Here is a 21,514-nt window from a genome sequence, read left to right on the forward strand (position 1 = left end):
GTTTACCATCTTTACAAAAAGAGATTGAGAAAGGAAAGTGATCTGCGCAAAATAACCAAGTGGATCACTTGCAACCTTTATCTCCCGATTCCCAGCTCTTAATTCTTCTCAGGTCTTTCACATGTGGCTTTCTGAATACCGGGCCTATTTCCCTGCTTGTTGATCTCAGCAGTGTTGCTACCCACTTATGTGGTACCAAAACAAGCCTAAAAAGCATGATGCCGGGCACAGGAGATGCAGTCCTGTTTCCAGCAAAAGGGAAGAGTTTTTATCTGAGTAAGGGTGATAAGCTTTGGCCCGTGGCTAGTGGGAAATGGATTTCCAGTGTTTGTTTCCCTGAAAGTACCCCAGGTGAGAACGCTGGGTTTGAATGATGGCTCAAGCTTAGTGACAGACTCACTTCAGTCATCCCATCTGGGATTTGAGACGGTGGCACATGTCCCTGGCAGACAACTCTTTCAAGGATGTTTTTCAGGAAGCCCAGTTTTCTAACATGCCTCTATGTGGAATAAGATGGTGCAGGACCAAAGAGAGAGGAAGAATATTTGTGAGAGAGAATATTAAGGCTGGCACCCTTATCCATTATATAGATTAAAACCCCCTTCATCAGTGAGAAGCAGGGAAGAAACACAGATCCTGAAAAGAACCCAGCATGAAATTGTCAGGCAATTTGACAGCACAAATTCAAATTATTTAGCTTGATTTGGCAATACACTTCTAAGTATCCATATATCATCCAAGAATATCCATTGACAGATATTGGAGAAATAATGAATGGCTAAATAGAGCAGGTCAGACTCTGATGTCCTTCCATGAATTTGGTAGTAGTTTATTCCTCAGCTGTTCCCATTGGCTTCAAATTATGCTTTGTAGCTGACCCTCAGAGCCAAATGTCAGGAGCCCAAGCTCACCAAGCACGTCAGAACAGAACCTCTGACTTGACACTCTTGCATTCTGCATTGAAAACAAGGAATAGCTGAAAGGAAGACAGAGAGAAAGAAAGAAAGGAGGAGGGAAGGAAGGAGGGAAGGAGGGAAGGAGGGAAGGGAGGGAGGGAGGGAGGGAAGGGAAGGAAGGGAAGGAAGAAAGAAAAAGACCCCCCCTATGTTATGACTACCTTCCTTTATGTGTCCTCCCTTCCTTTACAGTAGTTAGTCAGTCTTGACAGTAGTTAGTTTGGTAGTTTCACTGGTACAGTAAAGAATGTTTACATATTTATATTCTGTTTTAAATGGACTATAATTATCTGGCCAGGACATTTACAAAGTTGTTTCAAAAGGAATGGAGAGTGTCATGAATGCAAAGCAAAGGGAACAGCATATTTAACCACAACAGCATTGGGATTTTCCTTACTGATTGCCAAATTCATGCAGTAAGCGTGATGTGGCATATATGACCATAAATTAAAAGCATGGAATGCAACACATCCTTCTTCGGCCTGTCAGCTTTTCTTGATTAAAATATATCACATGGATACATCAAGTTAAAGAATTAAAAATTAAAATATATCACATGGATACCTCAAGTTAAAGAATTAAAAATTAACCATGAGATGTAAAAAATAACATTCTTCTGATCAACACATAAAGCCTGAAGACTACGCACACTGTAGCCTCTTCCAGTTTTGTTTGCAGCTCCATTTTCACTCCAATATATTAATTCCTTATCCCCTCTCCTATGCTACAACATGAGAAATGTAAAGTCCTAAGCTCTTTCGAGAGTAGCACCGTGAAGAAAGCAGACAAGTCTTACTTGGACAAAGCTGTTCATGAGCAGGTCCACAGATAGACAAGGCCTGTACACGCAACCTTTTTCAGATAGAAACTGTGAGCCCAAGCGGAACAGGTTGCCCAGGGAAGTTGTGGATGCCCCGTCCCTGGAGTGTTCAAGGCCAGGCTGGATGGGGCTTTGGGCAGCCTGGTCTAGTGGGAGGTGTCCCTGCCCATGGCAGGGGGTTGGAACTAGATGGTCTTTAAGGTCCCTTCCAACCCGAACCATTCTGTGATTCTAGGATTCTAAGAACAGACGGTACTTACGATGCAGTGATCTGTGCTTGCGATGGTGGAGTTCCATGGCCCCATGAGGATTTTCAGAAGTGGCTGGTTTGAAGCTCCTTGATGTACTTGCAGGGATCCCACCAGGTGATCTCATAAGATGACAGAGCCTATTCTCCAATGTATCCAGCTGGATACTGGGTCAAACAAGTGAATCGGGATCATAGGCTTGATTTCTCCCCACGGTCTTTGCAATACACAAACTGTAACAACAACGTTCAACCTCTGCGTGTCCCTTGTTCCATGCTATGCAGTAAAGTGCGAGGCCCTCACTGACTTAACGTTCTTTGATGAACCCTAGCCATTAATTTTTCATCTCTCCTGTTATACAAACACCAAACTGATGTTCCTTCCCTTCCTTACTGCTGAGATCACCCTTGAACACCCACCTGGACACTGGAAGTCACGTAGGAAACGTTGAGATCTAACAGGTACTGTGGGTTAAGCACCCATTTCCTGTTCCCATTTCAGTATGATACGCGGAGGAAAACCGGGCACATACCAATACAAACCCAGGAGTATCTGTATGACAATTTTTTATTTATCAGTATCAAATTACATAGCAAAGTAATGAATGCAGTGTCAGATCACTTCTTTGAATACTGTAAATACAAACAAAATCCACCATATTGCTTAATTATCCAAAGTAAATTAAAAGTTTAAAAATGTGCGTTTCAGAGATTCCGTTTGGCATATCCTGTCAATATATCCTGCATAAATATTTCTGTACCTCATTATCACTATGTGTACCTTAATTAAACACAGCCTCTAGAAAGCTCACGTGGAGGAGATAGGATCTGTATGTTCATGTTCATCATCAACTCACGCATCTGCCCTGAAATCACTGAAAGTACCTATCTGCTAACTCACCTGACAGATGAATGTGACTGTACGTGGAGTGGCCAGACCCTGCTCTCACGCAGCGCCAGATCCAAAACTACTAGCATCGGTGGAAAACAACCGAATGCATGACATCAGCGTTAGATCAGGTCCTTAAATTACTGACAAAACAGCTACTCACTTTCATGGAAGCTGGGCTGGGTCTGATGGCCAGATCTTGTACGCTCACATATGTAAGGAAATTCTTGTGACTTTTACACCACTCTTTACACTAGTGTGACTCCACTATAAAGAACAATTCCCAGTCCCAGTTTATAACGTTAAGTGACAAATAAAGTCAGGTCTGTTGATTTCACGCAAGTTGAGTAGGATTTGGCCACAGCTGGATACAAACTAGATAATTCAACAGAAGAATTTTAATGGTGTTAATCAGCAGTGTCATTTACATGGGACTTCTTCCTTATAAACGGTGTAAATAGAACAATTTTTCCTGATGGATGAGAGAATAAGCTTCACTTAGCACTGTTTCCAAAAGTTAAGACTACTGCGACACTGTAGTGGTATGGAAAGGAAAACACCATAGAAATATATATTTTGTTTAGAATACAATGAACAGAAGTACAGAAGCGTTGATGCAGGTAATTGGAAAGGTGAGGAAAGGGAAGGAGGAAAAATGTAGGCTGCAATCCCACGGCAACATGGGAGTTACTCTTGATCCCTCCAATTCACCAGTATCAGTGGAAGTCAGGCTTCTCTGGGAAGGTGCAACCTGAACGTTTGATAATTACGCTGGCTGCGTAATGTCCAGCCCGGATGCACTCGGTCACTGGCCGGTCATAGACGAGCTGTGAGAGGAAGCCTGTGGAACAAAGTGGGAGAGAAAGAGAAGGAAGAAAACGGTTAGATTTGCGTTTTGAGTGTCCCAGTTTGCCACAGGGCAAAGCACTGAAATACTGGCCTAACCGTATGTACGCAGGTACCCTGGTGTCGTGGTTTGGGCTGCTTTGGGCTACTTTAAATTTAGTATTGAGCTTGAGTGACCTGCTGAGTTGGAATGCTGCTGCTGTTGTTTCTACCTGACGTCTCCATGTGGTAGCCTCAGGTAAATTAAAGATTATCAAGACTGATCTTTACTAGTGCTCTCAAAATTATTTTACTAGAATTCTTGCCCTCTTTTTTCCCACAGAGAGACCCTGATTCCTCAAATACCATTTTAAAAAGACAGAAGCAGCTTTCCCTGCTGAAGAGAGCTCCTTCTGTTCATACTGGCTGCAGCCACAGCTCCACACAACTGTCGCTCTGCAAGCTTTTCCCAAAAAAAAGAGAAAGGCACATAACAAATAACTGTTGTCTATATTCACAGTTGCAGGTGTTCACAACGAAAAGCAGGTGAGCAGCTTTTACCTGCTAAGGAAAGTTAGATAGCATCTGTTGCCCTTGATCATGGGAAATTTAATCCCAGACTTCAGAACGAGCAGGCACCTCAGCACGTTCCCGTGCCCACATGAACAGCAAAGCGTACGGAGAGCCAGGCCCCGCTCCGCGTCAGGGCACTTGGTGAACTGCTTTAGCCAACAAAGCCCTAGCGCGCATGGCTTCCAAAACCAGCAATCACTGGGAGCTGAGCGTTTTGAAAACCAGAGCACCTCCTTAAATGAATATAAGCAGAGAGCCCCAGAAAGGAGATTATTTACAGGTACTCGGAAAAGTTAAGTACAAGTGGCACCAGAAATTTTATGGATTGAGTCCCTCAGTTCTGAAACATTTTGTCTTGGTTGAAACTATTGTGACCGAAAGCATGACAGAACTTACAGCAGAGGTGAAATATGTATTTAAAAATTGGAAGAGATTTTCTCCTCTGTCATTCTAGAGGCAATATTTTCTTCACTTTTATCCTGTTTTTAATATGTTTCAGATCTATCTCTCTTCCTCATCCAATCACAGAAGGAAAGCGAGGCTTGCCCAAGAAAATCAAAATTCGAGCACGCTGAAACACGCTCTTTTGAAAGCTTTCATCCACCATTTCAAGTTCCTGCGTCATGCTCTGACAGGCCTTGGGCCTTGACAATACAAATCCAGTCTTGAAACCACGTCTCTCGTAAGTACTATGGAGCTCATAGGTACCAATTTCTGACACATTACACATTTTGATTCAAAGGTGATACGTTTGGCTAACTTGCTTTCAAACAGATTTTCTCCATTCAGCTTGGTTACTATTGGAACAAAGACTCTACGTTACATTGTGACGCTCTCATTTAACCTGTGCTCCTATTCTAAATAGTTCCTTTTGTGGCACATTAGAGAATATTTTATAAGGTGATGAAAATATTTTATCCTATGCAATAATGTCTGCTCCTTGAAGATCAAAAATCATGTAAAACATGAAAAATAAGGTTAGCTTAACAAAAGATAACACTGGTGAGGAAAAGACCCCGTTTTCATGAATTACCAAGGAAATCTTGGCTTCTCGGTCATGACCGATAGTGAAAAGAAGCCTAGTTGATGCACGGTTTTCTCTAAACTGCACCAAATGGGACAAGAGTTTGAAACTACTAAATCTACAACTCAAATACTTTTCATTGGAACAGGGAGGCCATAGAAAGTAGGCATTTTGGCTGACAACTAGGAGAAAACTTGTACGTTTCTGACATCAATACTTTCCTAGAGAGCTACATATTAGCTGGAATTTCACAGTTATTGACTGATACTAGCTGGGAAAAAATGACTGCTTCACCAACAAAAGTTAAGTCCATAAGGACCAGTGGAGAAGACAGGATTTTTCAGTGTTACAGAGACAAGAATCTGAAACAGGAAGAAATTGTGCTGTGAGAGCTATCACTGATGGCAGCAAGGGGATGCCAGACAACGCAACTGTGGCAGGATGGTCCAGCTGCAATAGTCGGGTAACAGTTGAGAAATTCAAACAGCATGCCTGGCAGAAATCAGACCGTTTCTGAATAACAAGACGAAAATGGTCTGCTCTCCATTAAATTAACATGCATTTTTAAGAGAAACTTTCTTGGATACGCGGAGAATGTCAATCATTAAATTTAAACTGCCTGGGAGGCAGGAGCTTGCCAGTGTGCTTCTGGGTGGTTCAAACCTGAGAGCAAGTTGTAACCGTATGTAGAACGAGGCTGCTCAGACAGTCCATTTCTGACGCAGTAAGTACCGAAGATGCACTGGGCAGGCCTCCAAAGGCAAACACGAGGCTAGGTTTTGTACAGAGCATGAATTCAGAGAGGGGTTTACACAAGAAAGAACAACTGTCCTCTACGTTTACGACCCAGGCATCAAACATATATGAAGATGAGAAAATCCAAGGAACGAAGGACCACAAAACATTAATTACTTTTCAATATCAACTAGACTGAGACTGTCACCATCTCCCAGGCTCACTCCAGTTTCAAGCTAGCACGTGTCTTTTGTCTTCAGTGAAGCTACTTCTTATTTATTCTGATCTAAGTGAAAGCAGAATCAGGTGAAAGAACATCCTGTTCTAATTGAGGATAGAAATGAGAGATCTCTGTGATTTCAGAGTGGTGGAGAAATGACATTAAGTACAGCTGTCATATATGAGATATGTAGAAACTGCAGTGGGGAGTTTGCCCTCAAACCATTCTCTCGTCTGTTGAGTTTCTCTTAAAAGGTATGTGTTTCATAGATGAAATAGAAATAGCAGTATCTGACACAATATCGCATCGAATGACAATACAAACACACATATCACAAACACAGAAGTACATCACACACTAAGACTAGGCAGTTGGCAAAGCAGACCCCGAGGGAACACCAGAAAGCACTGTTTGAGCAGAGAAACAAAGAGCTCTATCAGGTTGGCTGCCTTAGCTGCAGAATGTTCTTTTTAGTTAATGCAGTAAAAGGCAACATGATCAGAATATAATTCAGAGTTTGCCTCCTCCAGCGTATAAGGTGGTGTGATGCAAACCCGTGAGTCATACTCTCAAGGCATGGATTCGGATCTTCGAGTTCCAGCCGAAGAATTTACTGCCCCATCTGTTTTTTACCATCCTTCTTTGCCGCTTGCATAACCTGATACTCTGTCAAAATGAGTCAGATTAGTTTAAACAGAAAGCTGTTGAATAGTCGATCTTTGCTAACCCAGCTGATTTAAACTGAAGTGGGTTAGTGAGTACTCAAACAGCTCTACCAGCGAGCAGGGCGGTGGAGGGAAGACGATAAGCAGGTGAGGGCTATAATCTCTTTAAGGTGCCATGTCTGGAAATGCAAGAAGATAAGTGAACATGGCTTCAGACTTACTTCACGCTCCTCCTACAATTTCACAGACAGAAAGGGCAGGATTGAACTCTGATCCCGTATCACAGGCCTGGGATCACAGAACTAGATCATCCCAGCACCTACTAAAGTAGCTCAGCAACTATTTTAACTTCTGCCATGGCCTGAACTAGTTCCTGATTATCATCGGAATGGAGTGCAGAAAGCAGTAGTATATTTTTGGCTGCGCAAGACAACCTCGCTTCAAATACTCTACCAAAACAACTTCAGGCAATATTGTCTACCATCTTCTAATTGCAGCTACTCTGCACTAGCATTTCCACACTGCGGAAGCTGTAGATGGTGTTAATGCAAGGTGTACCACTCTCTTCACGCTAGAACACAAAGGCAAGGACCAAACTCAAGGCTCTCCCACTTTTCTGCCTCCTGCCCTGACATCCAAAGTGTTTATGGAGTAAGAGAAATGGCAGTTGCAGGATGTCTCAGTAAGCTTTCAGAGTAGACTGGGATGCCTTTTGTCCCTCACAGGCATGGACAGCCAAGAAACCACCTTGTACCTACTCACGGTAAGAACTTATTTGGAACTGTGTCCAATTCGTCCCGCTTATTCAGAGTCTTCCTAGAAAGCAAAGACAACTCCGCTTTAAAAGCTGCTTTAAACCTTAGAGTGGTACAGAACGTATTTGCATTCCCAGATGATGGCAGTGATTATAACACATCAATAGCTATTTTTGGCCCATAATTATTTAATTTCTGCTCAGTAGAGAAAAGCATCTCTGAAATCACTTTGCTCTGAAAAGTGTGCCTGACATAATTGAGAGTAAATCTTTATTATCTCCAGCTTCCTTACTACATGTGCTCAAAGACAACGTCTATAATCGTTAGGTCTGCAAACAGAGTGAGGGACAGAAAAGTTAAGTTGCTTTCATCCTTTTTGTGCTCACCACCACACGAAAAATTCTGTAAGCCAAGTGCCAGAAGTGGTGCTTGAGCCTCAAAATCCAGACCCAAACCAAGGCCCTCACTGAAACGGGCTCAAATCTCTTTGGGGATGTCAACGTAAGTCTGAAAAGACACAGCAAGGCAGTCACCGACTGACACAAAAGGTGTTGTCTTTACTTTGTTACTTCTAAGAGCTGAGTAGCACTTAAAAATCATTAAAGGAGAACCAAGTTCATCTCCTTGTGGCCAGCAAAACAGACATTTCAGAGGCAATTTCACTGAAATTAGTGATTTCTTTGAAAGTTTTGTTTTCAGATTATCAGTGGTAATTCTGAATGAACGCCCAGCGCTAGTGCAGTTGGATAGGAATGTGGGAGTCCAATAGCAGAGATTTTAAAACAGTTCTGGTCTGCTTCAGTAATGGTTTAACAACACTTAAAAACAGCTCATATTGAAGCCAAATGTTTCATTTCAAATTGTACACTTGACAATTAATTTTAATGACTGTTAATTACTAATGCTGGCTGGAAATCCGTTTATAGACTCCGACACCCAGCTCCCCCACTACTCGTCTTTCTGCAGTCTCTCTCACACTTCCAACCTTTACAAAATGCCCAAGGCAAAATTAATACATTTTTTTAAATGCAAGATAGAAAAGCAGAAAAAAAGCAATTATCAAATGCATTAATTATAAACAATTACAAGCTGACCCTGAGTCACAGCCCCCCCAAATCTTTTTGCTATGTGATGTTGCCAGCCAATCCTCCTCTTCCAGCTGAACCCTGAAGCACCTAATATAAGCAGTGCTAGCCAGGCCACTCACCGCCAAAATTGTCCCAGCCACACAAAGGATCATGAACAGCTGAGCTGCCTCCTCTCTTTTTTTTTATTTTATTTAAAGTTTCTACAGCTTAATTTATGAACTGCCTTTTTAAAAATGGTTTTACTCCACTAAGGGGGACAGTTGCAAGTACCTTTTTACGCTCTCGTTTTATACAGCATTGATCACAGTTGCTCGAAAGCTCATCTATTTTTATGTGATCCCACTAGCTTTCCAAGCCAGCAGTGTGGGAAGATGCAGTTTTCAAGAAACATTACCCTAGCAGTTCAAAGGCTTGTAGCTGATATGACTGAGGCTTTTTCGGATGTCTTTTAGCGCTGTTGGAGTGGGTTAATGTTGTGGTAACACGAGCCCGGTCAGTTGTAATCAGGTGGTTAGAAACGCCGCTGCCAAGAGCCAACCAGCCAACCTAGATTTTTGTAAAAGATGTTGGCATCAGATGATTCTGCAATATAGTCACTGAACGACCGTACGTCAACATGCTGAGGTTTCTCCTTTTTTAATTTTGTGGCAGATGGTGGATATTACAGCCAAGAACTGTGGTAAGCCAGAGGCCCTGCCCATTGCTATCAAACCGAATGTTGGCTATTCTAAATGGAAACGTTTTTGATTAAGGGTGGGATTTGGCTTCTGTTTTCATGTATTTTGGCACTGTGGTCTGACACATTAGACTTACAGTATATAAGACAAATTAAATGCATGCGTCTTCAAATACATTATACTTCTTTCAATCTTCACACACCTTAGCTCTTTCTCTCTCAAAATACAGTGTAAGAATTATTCCACACATGCACATATATGGTATTAACTGCAGATGTATACACGTACAAACAAGTGCACACAGTAAACAAGTCTTTCCCTCTCTTTTAAAATGAGATGGTTTTGTGCTTCCACAGAACTGTAGTGCCAGGCTAATTACAAGTGAGAGAAAAAAGGTTACCAACCCTTTCAGAAGAACAGTCATTTAGGATGTATATCTAACAAGTGGCAACCTTGAAATCTCACCCTCCCTGAAAAGAACATTGGAAATGCCTTCCTGCCTATACCACTGGAGGAAAGTTTTAATAAAACCTAATTAAACTACAAAAATCCCGAGTGGCTAACTGATTTTAGGGGCTAAATTTCTGGCAATTCTAATTATCCTCTTGTGGCTTCACTTAGTGTTTCACAACCATGACAGATGACAATGAAAAACTGCAGTTAAATTCATCCTCCCTGACACCATGCTAAGCACTGGCTTCTCCCTCTCCAAGTAAAATCAATACCATGTTTGAGTAAACACATTTACAACTTTATTAGGATGTCTCGCTTGTTCTGTAACAGCTACTTGAAGCTGTGGTAACAAATCGACTCAACTCAGTTAAACCTAGAGAGCTGAGTAAGAGGCTCATCGATAAGGTTGTTATAAAAATAAACTGCAGGAGATCAGAAAGCTGGAACAAACAGCCTGGTAAATGTCAATATTTTTACTTCCAGAGAATGACAAAACCATGAGATCACGAATAAAATGTTTCTGAAGTCTATATTTACTTTATTTATAAAATGGTCACGCGCTAAAGGCATTTCACTGTCTATGTACAACCCTCTTACACAAACTTCTTATTTTCTAATCACCAGCATGAATACTAAACCAAGCATGTTTTCAAGAAAAGCAGCCAGTATTGGTATTGCTGTCCCTACCCCTCTTGTTTTCTTTATATTTACATTTGGACTGTACTGAATTTCTCTAAGGATCACTCAGAGGGGTGTACGTCTTCCTTAGTCTGAGGTTATACAGTCATTTATGGCCACATGCAAATAATACAACTTTGCATTTACTAGACAACAATGAATAAGTGGAAGGAGTGTTTTCAGTCCAGCAGCCTTTTCCTGGAATGGAGAGGAGGTGTTGAATACACAAAGCAAAAAAGAGTTCAGACCCTAATGCTTCAAACCATTACATGTGGAAAAAGTTAATGAAAGATTCCTGCAAAAATGTAACAATAAAAAAACCCTACAGAAAATGCCACTAAATCCCTGTTATTCCATTAGGAATCAGTTACTCAAGGCTGAATAATTTTATTGCATTGCGTATATGTTTACCATTGTTTGGACCTACTGGTCCAGCACACTGCAGCTCGCAGAATAAGGTGTCATCCTCCTTCCCAAGGCCTGTATAGATGCTTGCGCCCATCAGCAACTGTCTCTCTCTAAGGAAAATTAGCAGTCTTCTTTCTTTGATGTCGCTGTGCAAGTAGGAACAGTGGTTATAACTCCATAGCGGTTTGGTCCTGAAGGCTGTGCAATGGATGGAGAAAACTTAGATCCTGGTTTGAAGCCTACTGAGCCTGATGGGAGTTTTCTATCACTGGCGTATGCCTTGCCTGAATACTGTCCTCCCTTTGAGGGGGGGAACAGCCCAAAGCTGGAGGAGGAGCTTAAGTGTTTTATACTGTGACACCCTCCGCATTAATCATCCTCAGTGGACTCTATTTATAACCTGTTGCATATCACCTCTATTAAACTCCCCAGCACATCTTATTGTCCAAGAAAAGAATCATTTCAGTCTACAATATGCTCCAAGAAAGATGTGATGGAGGAAACTGATAACAAAGTTATAACTTCATGGTTTGGTCCTATTTTTCATTTTTAAATCCACATGAAGAAGTTTGGGAAATTCCTTCTTGGATCAGAATCTGGTGGCTTTGGGCTTGTCTCCAACAGTCAGGATCAGGGGAAAACATTTGATTTAAAAAAACCCCACACCTCCAAGCCTACAAGGAATATTCAAGGCGCTGTATATGCCAAAGCAAATACAGGTATTTTCATTGGAAACATCTTCTCTAACTATCTGAAAAAGACTACTTTCCAAGCTGATGTTTCTCTTTGTTTTTCCTAAAAACATTACCTAGAAAGTTTCCTAGAAGTGTTCTTCAGAAGCTAAAATTCTCCTTAGCCATTTTTGAGACAGCAGAATGAAATATGCTTTCTTTTATTAGTACCTGAGGAAATTTTCTGAGCTTCAAAACAGATCTGTTGTATTGATATTAAATGGTGCAGATTACTACATCTACCACTTGGTATAAGAGAAAGAGGATGTCACTAATTTAATGTAGAAATAATGAAGTTCTAAGTATAACAAAATGGAATACTATGTATTATCCTCTATTCAGTTTTTAACATTGTTTGGAAGCATAATGCTTCTGTCATATATTCAAGTACAAAAAAGGGCTACGTGAATGTAACTCCATAGTTGAGATTCACATGCACCAAAGGCAGGAGATGAAGTTGTGTTTGCAGAGCGACCATCTCTCAGGAAGGTTTTATTTGGAGGAATACTTCCACCCAGTCCAGCCAGCAGTATGCAGAGAATCAGAAAGCAACACCCAATGCAGTGGGAATACGGCAGCGAGACAGCCTATCAATTTCTTGACTGTTGTGGGTTGAAATAGCCTACCCTAGTGTTACATTCACAGTGCTCCTATTCTGATACAGTGACATTTAATATCTTTTGCCTGTTTAAATATCTGGTACAGCCATGGATTGATACTAATCATTTACTGATCACCAATAACAGTAACGTCCCTTTAAGCAGTCGGAGATGAGCGCCAAACTGACCTACAAGCCCTGCTTTCAACTGGGACCACATTGTTTCTTTTGTTTCTTTTTTTATTGCAACCGTGTCATCTTCCCACCCCAAGTACGAGCCCATTTCAGTGTGGGGGCAGTGAGCAAATTATGGGAGGCCTTACCACCCTGCGAGTGAGCGAGGATCCTGATAGCTAATACCTCCAGCTGGGAAGCACCTCTGTGGTCATCGTGTCAGTCTCCACAGCACCACACCGAGTCATACCAGATGTGAAATAGATAACGTATTTCAGTGTATTTCTATATTTCATTCTGTGGTGTTGTATCTCCTGTGAATACAGCATCAGCTTAATCTGACACATCGTTTCTTAGGGGACTACATCCTGCCCTGGTTCCCAGGGGAACGTTCTTGATGATCCAATCTGACTAGTGCCTCTGTCTCTACTCAGAATACATTAAAATAACACAAAAATATTACCAACAGTCTGCGAGCAAGGTAATAATAACTCATTAAAGTAATTTCTAACCTTCCACATGAACATTTTCTTTATCATTACATGATTTTCTAACACATGACACATTAACATAAAATGAAATGTTATGAGGATAGGGATAGTAGGCATGACAAAGTATTTTAAACAGTGATGATTTGCTTTGAGGCGTTAAGCCGATCTGTAATTGTCCCATAGCTATTACAGCCAAAATTGGAACTTTATAATTGGTTTTGAAAATCTATTTTTAACACAGTAGGTTTGTTTTTTAAAAGGTACGCAACCTATTCAACATTTATTTCTCACAAAGCCTGTCCAGAATGTCACTGGATTTATGGTGAGGTAAATTAGGCCTTTTAAAACCCCATTTTGCAAAATATTAATCCTCTTGCTGTGTACTGAGGCTCCCTTAACACTGAGGGTGTCACTGCCAGGAAGAGACACACACCGGCTAGAAGGATCAGGTCCTACTTCAGTCTAATTCAAAACTTCTGAGGGTTTTTAATTCCATACACTGATCCTTTTAAATGGATCTCTCACTTCTACATGTTATTTAAAAAATGACAGCAAATATACTAATGTTTTGCCTTACATTGATTCTACTACATATTTTTCTGGATTGCATTTAAATTGTACAGGTGAAAATGTGAATTATCATATTTAAGTTACTACATTTTGATAAAAAATATATATGTAATAAAATTAAGATGAACAGTTAGAAACCATGAGAAGGGTAGCAATTAAAGGAAAACCATTAAACCAGATTGGATCACAACTAAATTATACTTGGATGACACTTGCTACCAGTTTTAAGTGTAATGCCAGTACAGACGAGTGTAATATTTCCAAAGAAATAATTTTGAATGGAAATTGGTAAAAAGTGAAGGGAATTAAAAAGACAACGGGAATATTCCATGTTTTTCCTGAATGATATCTATTTTTATGTTTTTGTTTAAGTAGCTGCAATTTAAACTGTGGCAAATTTCTAAATTGTGCCAGTACTAATGTTGGAATTACCAGCAACTGGCTACACTATCGATCAGAATAATGATGTGCCTCTAGCTGAGACTGAGAAAAATCAACTAGCAACATGTAATCTGGTAATTTTCTAGTTTGTAGAAGGTCAGTTGCAGAGATAACGTGGCCATCTAATAGCCTAGGTTTAGAGGGGATGCTTATCTGAGAGTTAAGAATGCCATCAGAACACACGGGCGGTAAGTCATGAACATGTTGACAAGTTATCCGCTACCAAGCAAAGATTGATGCCCTATCTGCAGCTCAGCTATTACACTCGTGTATGCTGTTTATAAAACAGGAGTATTAAAGATGGGCAAAACAGGCTGTCAGTCAAAATGCCGATGACATTAAGAAGGTATTTTTATTTCAAAGCTTCCTATCTCATCAGCCATGATCTCAGTAACAACAGGATTGCTCAGAGGCAATTAGCCACCCATGTTGTATAAATGAAGACTAAGAGAGCGCCGATTTCCGTTATAACATTTATCTTTACTTCAAAGAAAAGACAGAACAATTCAAAGTAGTATCCCCTTGTCTCTTTGCTTGTGAAAATAAATTTTGTAGCAAAAATCAGCCATAACAAGTTACATGCACATACATATTCAATTGATATCACAAAAAAAAAATACCCCTCACTCCTAGCTGGCAAATAAAATTGCATCTCAGAGCTGTGGTGTTATCAGAATCCGTACTTCACAGCAGCGATATTTTATCCACTCTCTATCAAATGTGATTAAAAAATGATGACAACTTCCCAAGATATCTTAAACAAGTATAAAAACCTTATACAAATTAAAGACCACTGTAAGAGGGTTAAGTAGCTTCTGATATCATACTCCCGCTGTTCAGTAAAGAATCTGTTCCTAGTTCCTTGAACTCCTGTTTCAACAAATCTAGAATGTTCTAGGGGTGGCAAGTACTGGAGGGAGGGCAGCTATTACAACAGAGATGCATACAGAGATGAAAATACAACAAATAAGAGGAATACTTCATTTCTCCACAATGTTTTTAGTGAAAACAGATTCTTCCACAATCTTAAAGAACCCTATAAATCCATTAAGGAACTTTCTTTTTAATATAGTCACAAGCCCACTCATAATTTAGTATTCTGACAAACCATTCAAACCACCTGTCTCTGCTGAAGGCATTATCAGATGTTTTTGGCATGTTTAGCACTCCTGGTATAGCCATATAGCAACTATCCATAAGAACTCATTTCATTTCTCACATGTGCACATGCCTCCATCCACACAATTCCTTCACTTGAAATACATAAGGGACTTATTAGACAAAGTCATGAATACAGTCTGTCTTTGCCCTGTATCAAATTTATTGTGAGAAGATGGAATTCCCATTGTATACGTTTCATTTTTTAATTCAGTCAGCTTCTTCTCTTCAGCCACCAACCTGCCCTCCGAGGCTGACTGAGGCTGGATTTTCAGAGGAGCAGGAAATGGCACCTGGGAACCTAATTCCTGTAGGATTAGAACTCAGAGGACCATAGCACAATTTAGGTTGGAAGGGACCTCTGGAGGTCACTTGCTCTGGCCCTTGGCTTAAAGCAGGGCCAACTCAGATCAGATGATTCTTGATTCCTTTCATAAACAACGGATTCTCCAGAACAACAACATAAGAATTATTATACTGGATTTCATTCTGTTTCCATTTTTATTAATAGCATACTTGTTTAAATCCACTGGCTTCAGTCAAGGTATTCCAAAGTTATACTAGTGTTTTTGCAAAACAGAAACAGACTTCTTTTTAAAAAAGGTTTCTGAATCAAACTTTTGCTAGTAGAGGAGTAATAATGAGCAATTATTGTGTGCGCTATGGGTTCTTTGCAGACCTATATATTTCTTGTGCTTTTAAAAAAAAAAATGTATATATGTGTATAATATATTTAAAGAATGTTTCACATTAAGGATAATATTTTAACATTTCAATAATGTAGAAGTATATAACAAATATTACTGAGCTCTGAAATGAAAGCTGATGTCACTCTATAGAAAATAACTTGCATTTAGGCTCATGAAAACAGGCTAAAATTTGTACAATGCGATGACCTGTACAAACTCTTAGGAGTCCAAGGTCTTTATCTAATTGGTAAAGGCATTTAGATTAAGATGGAAAAATAATGTTTAGAATTAACCTCTATATTAAAGATGAGGGAATGGCTTTATTGAGCCAGTTTGGCAACAGAAACTAAAGGAGGGAAATATCTCCACTAAGCCCTGTGGTCTCTAAAGAAAAGATAAGGATGCCAAGAGGCACACTGACGCAAGGACACGTATTAAAGACAAGAATTCCTCTTCTGTTGCTGTCCCTGTCTCTATCAGAGTAGTTCTCTGAGAGCTGAGGCAGTAGTTGCCCATCTCCTAAGGTTCATGCTAGGTTTCACAAGAGAGAGAGAGAACTGCTTATACCGTAAGCTTGTGCACCAAAAAAAATCTGAACGTCGCTTTCAAACTATAACTAGCAGCTTTATGAGATTCCGCGGTACATGAAAGCTGCCAATGGGAGTTTTAAACTGACAGGTGGTTTGAGCCGTTGACCTCAGCTTTAATACCGACAGAGGCAAATTGCTATCAGCTCGTATTTGGCACCGTACAATGCTTAATGAAGAGCTCCTTCTATCTCAGGATTTCTTCTCCTTGAGAATGCCATAACATCTTTATAGCATAGTGATAAGTAATATACACTTGCTGTGATCATTCTGTCACTGCTTCGTCACGCTACTTTAAAATGATTTGTGGTTACATTTCATACTGTAGTACTTTTCATGCAGTATATGACTAAATCATAGTAGATTACTAAGTCAATATATTTATATTGACAGAACCTGAAGTAACATTGATTTTACACCTTCTCCTATTCATTTATTGTGAACTCTCCGTCCAGTTCCACTGAGTAGACAGATTTTAGGGGAGAGATTTTGCAGGGGACAATGGCAGTAACTATCAGAAAATATGCTTATTTTTTTCATTAGTTACGGTGGCAATGACAAAGGGGAGTCCCAACAGAAGGCAGACCTTCTCTGGCTAAAGACAGTGGGATGGCATAAAGGAAAGCATACGATGGTAAACCTGTCCATATTTCAATCTGTTTATTGCCGTTAAATATACTTTAATTATCATTACTGCCAAGTTCAAGCTGGGGTTGACTAGTAATAAATAAATAAATAAATAAATAAATGTTAATTTAACGAGTAAGAGAATGTTCCCCAAACTTGCAAACGAAGGCTGTAATTCCATTAAGAGGACGCCTGTGACATAAGCCATGTCAGCAAAGCTCAAGTGATTTGTCAATGCCATCAGAACTTGGAGGTGGAACTGCAACTTTAATTTATGGGTATTTCAGGGATTTATAACTGAAAATCTGTGTATCCCTAAAATCCACAAGAGGTGCTGAGATGCTACAAAATAAATCATTATTGCTTAAACTTCTAAAATGTAGCAGTGTTGCTGGAAAGCAATACAGGCAGAACTCTGTTAAAGTGTTTTTAGCATAAAGATACTTGCAGCGATTTTAAAACTCAGTTTCTCATTCATGCATTGCACCAGCCTGAGTGGCAGATGACTTGATGCCTGCAGTAAGAGGCAAGAAATTCAGAGATATTCCTGGTGCCAACTTAATAAAAACACATTTCAACTGAAGAATGCAGTTTATTTCTTGTTGCTAGCTGTCGGAGTGAGCTAGTTCTCCTTGGAGGCCAGCAGCTTCATGCTCAGAAATTCTGAACTCATGAATCAACTCACAGAGTTACAAGTGCCCAGAAACTTTGTGTCTTTAAAGTTTTTCATGACTTTAAGGTTTCAAGACCTTCAGTAGTTAGACAGGTTCTAGAAATACACACACCGCGCACACCCCACCCCCCCACCCCCCGACAGATTTCTTATTTTCCACTTCCACATGGAGAAACACACGAGGAGTGATTTGCCAAGTTGGCATAATTATCGAGAAGGAATTTCCTTACAATCTGTGAGTTATACCTCTGGAAGAGAGTGCCTCCATGAAAGACCTTTCAAAATATGATAGAGTCTAACAAACCTGACCTCCTAATGTAAAATAAATCCTGCTTGATGGGGTTAGTTCTCATTATATCCCACATTCCCCTCTCAGCCAAGACATTTGCTCCAACAAAACCACTGTTTGTTCATGTTAATATACCAGTCCCAGAGAAGTACGGGAAGCTTTGCCATGGGACTCTTGTTCTCTGCTGTTTGAATAATGGAAGTACGTTTCCAGGAGAGTGTATTATAACACTGAGTGAATTTTTGAGTTAAGGGATGAATTTTGAAACATTTTACTACAAGGACACTAAAATAAAAATATTATATGTGCTGTTGTCTAGGTAGTAACAACTTGATTAAAAACCTCAATCAAAGAAAGAAGCTGGAAAAAAACTGAAGAGAATATAACCTTCCCATTATAAAAATTCTGTCAGGACAATAACACTGCATCTGGCTCAATGCTAGAATCAAGAGAAGATACATATGTTGAGTAGCGTTACCAACATTACTGCACAGGGCTTTCTGGTAAGGAGACAATAAAGAACTTTTCCTGTTGCAAATATGTACTTTGAAAACACATGAAAAGTGTGATATAGATAAAATACAGACATTTCCCCCAAATGAAACACAGACCAAATCAAAGCCTATCCAGTCCAGTATCCTATTTCCTACATATGGGAAGGAAAATGAAATGAATCCATGAAGAAGACGACCACAGTATGTAAGACTAGAATCATCTGTGTATCTAGACTGTTATGACTCCCAAATCTCCCATCTGGACTAAACTCAGGAAAATCTGTTCTCTGAGGAGAATAAATGACCAATTTATTATTTATGGAGTGGCAAAGGAGAACTAAGATATCTCAGAAGCTAATGGAAGAACCATAGATATGCTAAAGCTCATGTTGCTTCGCAAGTCATAGCAGAAAAAAATATGGCTGAACAAGAACCTAAGCTCACACACCGATCCTCGGGTACACATCTCACGGCAATGACATTTCAGACAGATGGGCAACTGCTGAGCCAGCTTCCATTACAGAGGGACAAACAGCTGTGGTCCTTTCTTTCCTGGGCAGCAAGAGAGACCTGGACACTGCCGCGCTACCACTGGACTGCACTGCATTGCACTTGTGCTTCATACAAAAAACATCTGATGCCTCAGTGCTATTTGTGGAGGAACTGAGGAAAATAATACACGTCCATAAACAGTCATACAGGACCTTTGTTAAGATTACCCCAAATACATTGAAGCTTGTTGTATCCAGACATGTTACCTCAACAGACTTAGAACGACAAAGGGGAGTTGATCTTTTAGAAGAACTATTTTCTTTCCTTCCTTCCCAACAGAGTTCAGCACTTCCCACATCATTTTTCTCCTTGGAGAAAGGAATCTCACGACTGATCCAAGACCAGCCTGACAGAATGTGCCTGAACTCCTTCCACTGCCGGTGGAAGGCAGCAGTTTGGAATAGTCTGATGTGGCTTATATCAGCCTTTCCATTCAGGATGTTCTGAATAATTACTAAAGTCAACGTTTTAGCCCTTCTACAGAAAAACAGCAGCTATGGCAGTACTGGGGAAAAGGATACAACTTAAAGAGGAAGGGTTATGAGAGACCAGGCAGGTCTTAAAGCCTGATTATGTAGTTGCAATAGTCTTCCTGCAGCTAAACTATGAAAAAACACAAGTAGGATTATTAAAAAAGTGCTGATTTCAGTGCCTAAAATCTGAAGACATGAGAATAAATACAACCTGAGATTAACATGGCAAACAGATGAAAAGCTGCTCCCTGCTGAGGCAAAGCTTGGTTGGTGTCTGCTGTATTGCCCACCTGGGCCCTACCTGGTATTATTTTATTTTCAGGATCTAAAACAAAATTGGCAAGATCTTTTCTCTTTTTTTTTTTTTTTTCACAAGGACAGCAGCTTACTGGCACAGCTGATACACAGAGCACATGTATACTAGGACAAGCACTTAAAGATCTTATTTACATTATAGTCACTGTTACTTACTGGTTCAAATTTAGTCTTGTTTGTGATTTAGGAACAATAGAGATTGACAAGTGTGCACTAAAAGGTGTATGAATAATATGACCTAATGTGTTTCCCTTTATTTCTGCCCTTTTTGATTCATGAAAGCACCAAAGCAATGAGTAATAACATTCCTGGTTTCAGCCAGATTTAAGCATACGCTGAAAATTTATCATTGGTTTAAGTGATGTATTAAATAAGGACGGAATTACTCACATGCTTAAGATTAAGCTTATGTTGAATACTTTCTCTGTCTTGAAGCAGGACACAATCCTGAAGCTTTAATTTGGTAACACACTGCTTGTTATTCCCTTCATAGCTACAAGATTGAGCCCTGCATTTCTATTTATAAAGTCTCTTTGGTAATGTTTCTAGTAAATTAGTGACTAAGAACTCCTTACAGCTACCACGTACTGGATATGAGAGCCTTCAGGATGCAATAGTGCATCACAGAACTACATGTATGAAGGTTACAATGAATGACAGAACTTTTGGATTAGATTGGTTTTTGGCTTATATTGAATCATTTTTTAAAACAGGCATAGACAAAACATCCTCTTTTTTCCTTAGAGCTTGTGCCAAAAAAAATAGTAAGTTTGCAAATGGATGTTAAGCAATGCCAGATATTTTCTGGGTTTGTTTTAACAAATTAACCCTTTGTGTTCTTTTCCGATGTCCAAATAATTGTATTGGAAGCAGATGTTCCACCAAAATTGACATGATCAGAAGACATTATGCTCACTTATTAACATACTGTTTAATATTCACTACAACCTGTTTTAAAGAACAACAATGTGTTAACATTTAAGCCAGGAGGGATTTCTGTACACTATATAGTACTTGATGCAGCTTGTTTATGCAACAGCCTGACAGATACAATTAATCTCATGAAAAAGACCAGAGTACAGCATAACAGCATATTATTTTTAAAGTAATAGAACACACTTTCCCTTTGAAAATCAGAACTTAATTAAATCATATAACTTCCGGGTGCAGAGAAAAGCTCTAAAAGAATGGAGCTCATTCTGAAGGACAGCTGAATGAAAAAATGGTAGACTTGATACAGAGAGAATAACAGAATAATCTCCAAACAAGAGAAAGAAGTAAGAAATACCTCCAACAAATGCATCTCCAGCTCCATTGGTATCCACAATTTCACTCTGATCACTCACCAACACAGGGAAGGTAGTCACTTCATTTTCTATAGTGGAAGGGGAGAATAAAATGTGAGTTACTTGCAAATATGACTCTGAAAAGCACAAAAAACAATGAAAATCAAAACAATTCAAAACCTGAGCTCTGACATTTAGCACGACAATTTGGATAAAAACAGACTTGGTTTATAATTCTGTCTGTATTTACTGCGTAGGGATACAGGAAAACATTCGATCAAGCTATTTGTTGTGGACATTTTCATTAATTGCTTCCAGCTTAATTTCTTTTCTTTATATCCTAATATTAAGGG

At 39.7% G+C, this 21,514-nt stretch overlaps 1 protein-coding gene across 2 annotated transcripts in view; it reads right to left on the reverse strand.

Moving 5' to 3' along the window:
- Nucleotides 1-2,573: 2,573 nt before the first annotated feature.
- The window catches only part of ADK (adenosine kinase), a 298,411-nt gene continuing 279,470 nt past the window's right edge, over nt 2,574-21,514 (reverse strand). For both annotated transcript variants that reach the window (XM_054207000.1, XM_054207001.1), the window contains exons 10-11: nt 21,164-21,250; nt 2,574-3,753 (exon numbers count right to left, since the gene is read on the reverse strand). In XM_054207000.1, the coding sequence (XP_054062975.1) occupies nt 3,629-3,753; nt 21,164-21,250 (212 nt within the window). In that variant the 3' untranslated portion in view covers nt 2,574-3,628. The remainder of the gene's footprint in view (nt 3,754-21,163; nt 21,251-21,514) is intronic.

The sequence above is a fragment of the Rissa tridactyla genome, chromosome 6 (genome assembly GCF_028500815.1).
Source record: "Rissa tridactyla isolate bRisTri1 chromosome 6, bRisTri1.patW.cur.20221130, whole genome shotgun sequence".
NCBI classification, from domain to species: domain Eukaryota; kingdom Metazoa; phylum Chordata; class Aves; order Charadriiformes; family Laridae; genus Rissa; species Rissa tridactyla.